Source organism: Camponotus vicinus, unplaced genomic scaffold (assembly GCF_025532165.1).
Source record: "Camponotus vicinus isolate PSW18456_S1 unplaced genomic scaffold, iyCamVici1.0 SCAF_12, whole genome shotgun sequence".
Classification (NCBI taxonomy): Eukaryota; Metazoa; Arthropoda; class Insecta; order Hymenoptera; family Formicidae; genus Camponotus; species Camponotus vicinus.
Window position 1 is genome coordinate 4,340,700 of NW_028141948.1, and position 6,000 is coordinate 4,346,699.

The window sequence follows — 6,000 nt, forward strand, 5'->3', positions numbered from 1 at the left end:
TATGGATATGTCTATTAACAGGTATTTGTACAAAAAGAGAAATTTAGATCACTCTTTTTACTTATTTCTTTGACCTTAGTTTATTAATATGTTCATTTATAATTTTTAGTATTTGTCTTCTTATTAACGATGATACTCTCAATGTATTTAATATAGTTATAAGAATATGTATTATATATATATATATATATAAATTAAAATAAGCAATGATGACATGTGTTTATAAATGCGTTCTAGTCAATAGACTACTGCGAATTTAAAGATAACAATGTGATTTTTGTAAAAGAGAAAAGTTTTTATTTTATTGGCAATTAATTCATTTGACATTCAGAGACGAATGCGTTTGTCAGGAATGGCCGAGCTGTAAGGCCACTGCCTTATCAGGCGCCATTTCAGTAACGTGGAGTACCGCGACGTCGCGGGAAATCGGAATGTGATAGGTGGCGTTGCGGAGAGATGGCGAGAGAGAGTGACACGTGAGGCAGTCGCAGCATGGGAGTGGGACAGTGTAGTCACGGTTGAGTGATAAGGCTTGTGTTAAGATTAAATGTGTATATTAGACTCAGAGTCTCAATTATTAAGAAACCTCAGTTAGCGGATTCCCTTCTTGGAAGTCCTCCTATCCTGACACCTCCATCTAAGATATCCCTTCGTATAATCTATACAAACCCTCTTACAATAGAAAGGAAGAAAAGCTGACCTGTTTAGAAATATTTTCTTCCGATATATCCATATTATCCATGTTTTTCTGTCAAATCACTATTTTACAATTATCACACCACAATTATAACACAATTATTATAACACATTATTATTATTACTATTGACAACAATTTATTGATAATTGTCAACAATAATAATAATTTGACATATAGGGTTATGTCAGTTATTATTCCCGCTACTTCGACATGTCTCCAACTCAAGTTACTATATTTCCCTATACGGATGCTTAGAACGAATCTTATTGGTGAATCATTTTTGCTTCTTAGTTCCGCTCGCAGCCAATGAGAGAACGTATAGACGAAATAATGGATGCTTTCCAGCAAGGAACACAGGCGACACTGTGTGGCACAATGTCAGACACAGTGCTTTCCAACAACGACACAGCGAGGCACAACTCGACACAGCATCGGTGTAGAGTTTGAGTGTGTTCCCTAGTCATTGAATAATATTTTTTTAAACTATCCGTGTAAATTGTTATTGTAATACTTTAATACTAATAATCTTTTATATCAGCATTAGTTTTTGTTTTTATCATTACCTTATTTTATTGCTTTCACACTTTAAAATCCCAAGAAGCACAAGTACATCCTATGTACGTACAACGGACGTCCATGTCGGACATTGTGTATATCCATCGGACGTCCATATTACCTGCAGCGGACGTACAAAGGACATCCACTGTACGTCCGTTTGCAACTGCTCTGGACGTCCATAAGACGTCCTTTAGTGGACGAATTATGGATTTTAAATGGACGAATTTTGGATCTTGAATGAATACGTGGGAAAATGGTTTATATATAATTGCGTAGACATAATTATGTATGGTTTTTGGGCTTGATCTAATCATATATATATATATATATAAAATTATTTTTGATTATATATAAGTGGATGGCATTATGTATCCTTTATAATATATAAAACATTTGGCCCAACAAAATTAAATAATAATAATATAATTTATCTATTTCATATAAAATTTTACATAAAAATTTCATATAAAAATTTTATTTATATTTATACTTGCATTTTGCACTTTACATCTTAAATAGATAATGAATTATTTTCGTTTATTCGCCGGACATTTACTTGTCCGACTTATAAAATCAACTTAATATCTGAAGCATTGAGATCAGAAATTAAATTGAACAGTATATCTTTAATGTTATTTGTTACTCTTTGCAAACTTTATATAATTCTCCTAACTAAAACTTAAATACGAGAATGATAGCGCATCGCACGTCGCGTAGCGGTAAACGAACGAACTAACATATCCTTGCGTGCTCGCGCGAAACTTTGACGTCCAAGACCAGACATCATATGGACGTCCAAATATTGACCGTTAACGGATGTCTAGAATCAGACGTACGATGGACGTCCATTTCATGTCCATGGACGCGCGGATATAAAATGGACATAAAATGGACGTCCATAGGACGTCCTGTGCTATCTGGATTATCCTAATGAAAAATTCTAGTGAAAATATTAATATAGTCCGCAATGGTCGAGTTTTGCGTTCCAACAAACACTCATGCACAGTGTTTGAGTGTGTCGCACTGTGTCGCACCGTGTCACCTTGCTGGAAAACAAACAATATTGTTTTTCCGATTTTTATTAATAGAATAAAGAATGATAATTATATGTTCTAAACCATCCTTGGTTAATAAAAAACTGATGTGCAAAAGATGACACCGAACTATGTTATTGTTATCGAAAAGAGCCGTGAGAACCGATCCGAGCTCGGTGAAACGCATACTCCCTCCGTCTTTTGCCAACCGTAGGTTGGCAGCAGTCGGGAGTAAAAATTAAAGTTTAACATAAAATTTATGTCGAGATCGTAGGCTTTGACTAAGATGCCTAAATCTATAAATATGAAAAAAATATTTTATTGCACTAATAATATCTATCTAGAAGACTTAATCATGAAATGTATAAGGCAAATGTATAAGGCAGCATTCCACTTTCTTTTAAGTTATTAACTTCGTAGATGTTCGAAGTGATGTCTCTACGATGATACATTGTCTGAAACGAGCAATAACAAACTATAATAATCTTTCGAATATTTCAGAATTAATATTAACACAAGCTCTAACTTTGTTGTATATTCGAATTGTTTCCCTTAAACACTAATCACTTTTACCATAAATAAATATCATATTAATAATCGTGTCTTGCGTTGAGTAATTTATCATGAACAGTACGTACACGTAGATACATTAATAAATTAAAAATGAAGAAAACTTTTAGGGATCACCAATATTGTAATAATAAACATGTTTATTTACATTCATAGGCTCTCGATTGTCGCGTCTTGGCCAAAGCCTGCGATCTCAATAGACATAAATTTTACATAAAATTTTAAGACTTACGTAAAACTTTTGGAGATCGAGATTATTTTAAAATCATGTTATTATACATGTCTGAACATATTTTTTAATCAGCACGATCCAATAAAAAAAATATATAGTTATATGCAAAAAAACATCAATGAATTTGAAAACTTCGAAAAAAATGAATCTTGGGAAAAAAAATATTCTCACCGGATATTGGTCCTTCGATACTATTCACATTATGTAAAAAATATTTTTTGCCAATGGACCACCCTGTACACACACACACGCGCGCGCGCACACACACACACATATGTATTTATTTCTCTCCGGCTTTTTTATGTATTGTGAGATTTAAATTATAGGGAGAGAGTATCGACAGGGTGAGACTCTACCACATTCGACTGGGAATTGCGTCGAATGCAACTGTGGTTCCGAAGGGCGCGTCGAATGTTCACCGAGGGATTGCGTGGCACTGCGTCCTGAGATTTTAATTGCACCCGATATACCCGAGGCGCCCGACAGTGATTTTGAAGTTTTCAACTTAGCGCGGGATCGAGGCATCGATGAGAGTTTTTAAAGCATAATGACATCTGCCAAAATGCAAAAAACTTGCTTACCTATTATTATCGTGATATCATGAATGTTGTTGAAAAGTCAAGCGAAGTCATTTACAATTTTAAAGATTATTTTAAAGAGTTTAATTAATATTGATTCCGATACAGTAGACGAAAATCAAATAATCAATGAATCGAATGAAAAAAAGGAAACCAAAAAATTATTAAATAATTTCAATAAAAAGACCAATTATAATTTGCTGGTCATCTTGAATAAACAAACAAGATTTGAATAAACTCAAAATCTGTCTTTCAAATCTCTACTATAAAGACTAGAGACAGGAGCATCAACTCGCGTGCAAGAAATATTTCGAAGAAATGGTCCGAAAAATGTCATAACTCAATGGTGCTGTATAAGCAAATTTGAAGAATTTGACAACTTCGAGTAATATGATGGCACAAGATATGATGATACAAGAAGCATGTTTAATACATTTTATCTTAGTTTGATTATGTACTCGCACCGGCAGGAATGGTGTCCCGGTATGTATGTGTGAACGGTCGACGTCATACGCACACACGCGAAGCACGCACGTGAGTCAAGAATTTATTCTTCATTAAATTTTATCTTTTTATATAATTTAATTATTATTTAATTTAATAGAATGAATGCCGACCTTTAGTGCACGCGGTTAAGCCGCATTTCTTAAAGAAAGAAAAGAAAATATGTATATCGATACTAGAGCGCACGAGACACGTATAGCAACAGCGCGATGTCTCGCGCGGTATATAGCTGTCTCGCTCGAGCATCGAGCGAGAGAGACGGCTATTGGACACCTCTAACTCGGTATCACGTCTTGTAATGCTTTCTCTCTCGCTCTTGTGCTGTGCGCGAAGGACGCAACATCGGAACGCCCCTCACTATTCTATCCCCACTTTCTCCTTCGCTACCCGGTCCACGTACATGCACGCTTCGCTTGTGTGAGTGTGACGTCTGTGAGCGTCACACAAGCATACCGGGACACCATTTCTGCCGTTGCGTGTACAATATTTTCATTTATTATATGTAATAAAAAGACAACATGGCATAATTCAACGAACCTACATTTTTGAATAATGGCGCCAGCTAATAATAATATTTTTTTAATGCTCCTGGTCTCCAAACTTCATAATCTTTACATATATTTTAAATATAATTTTATGTTTAAAAACGATAAATTATTTGAATGTGTTATTCTTATATAAGTTTACACTTGAATTTTAATGTTAAGTAATGATTGTAATTTTCTTTTATCGTAGAGGAGTTCTTTGTGATTGTAATTTTCTTTTATCGAGAGGAGTTCTTTTATCGCTTTCTCTCAATCAAGGACGTGCCTTCAGTTTTTCGTCTTATATACTCAATCAAAACAGCATTGAAGGCATAATCCTAGAATGCAGAATGTCTAGTCCAGATAGTTTCTATAAAACCCTCAATGAGTGAGAACAGAGTTTGTTTGATTAAATTTTCTTTTCACATAATTTTATTGATATTTTTTTTCAGCTATTAATAGATGGATAACTTGCAATGTTATGGATATTTTTCAGAGAAATCTATTATATTGATAATTTCAAAATATATTTATTTTCCTATTTTATCAATTGTAAAAGAGAGAGCTTATTATATTTTCTATGTAATTCTGATGATTTAGTTATTTGGATTCGAGATTCATAGATATATATATTATTGGTTAATGATCTACTCGACGTAAAAGATTTATATTTGTATAGATGCAAAAATGTTTTTGTAGATCGGCCTATAATCTATAAATGACATAATATGCAAGTACACACATCAATTTATACATGGCCAGTAGTTGAAAAAAACAATTACTGAGCTTAATCGCTATTAATAGATTACACAATTTGACTTACGAGACTTAATGATGAGATTGTTTTTTGTCATATTTCCGTCAAATCTAGTCTACAGTCAAATATTCTAGTCAATATCGTATAATTCATTTTATTTTATATATATACAGGGTGTCCCATTTTAAATAATACGCTCAAATATCTCCGAAACGGTGCGTTAAATAAAAAAATGTTTCAAACAAAAGTTGTATAGCTCGAAGGGGGCCATCAGATCGTGGAAATAATTTGACCTTGGGGAGTCGCTTGAAGGTCATGTGAAGGTCACCGTCAATTTCTTAAATAGAACCGCCTATTTTTATTGCATATTCTTGTAGCTTATCTCGAGGGCTTTCCAAAACACTATAATAAAGTATTTCTTCATTGAGTACTTTTCGAGTTATGAGGCTTAAAATAATTTCTTAATTTTACATAAACCATAAAATATCTAGTAAAATATTCATTTTTCGATTATCTTACCTTAATACTTTTATATACAAAATAAT

At 33.4% G+C, this 6,000-nt stretch overlaps 1 protein-coding gene across 2 annotated transcripts in view; it reads left to right on the plus strand.

Annotated features, from left to right (window-relative positions):
* Nucleotides 1-5,663, plus strand: part of LOC145962956 (uncharacterized) — a 176,882-nt gene extending 171,219 nt beyond the window's left edge. Inside the window, exon 4 of one of the 2 annotated variants that reach the window (XM_083084480.1) lies at nucleotides 3,419-5,663. In XM_083084480.1, the coding sequence (XP_082940606.1) occupies nucleotides 3,419-3,633 (215 nt within the window). In that variant the 3' untranslated portion in view covers nucleotides 3,634-5,663. Of the gene's footprint in view, nucleotides 1-989; nucleotides 1,239-3,418 lie in introns of those variants that run through there. The other variant, XM_083084482.1, reaches the window with a different exon arrangement.
* Nucleotides 5,664-6,000: the final 337 nt, after the last annotated feature.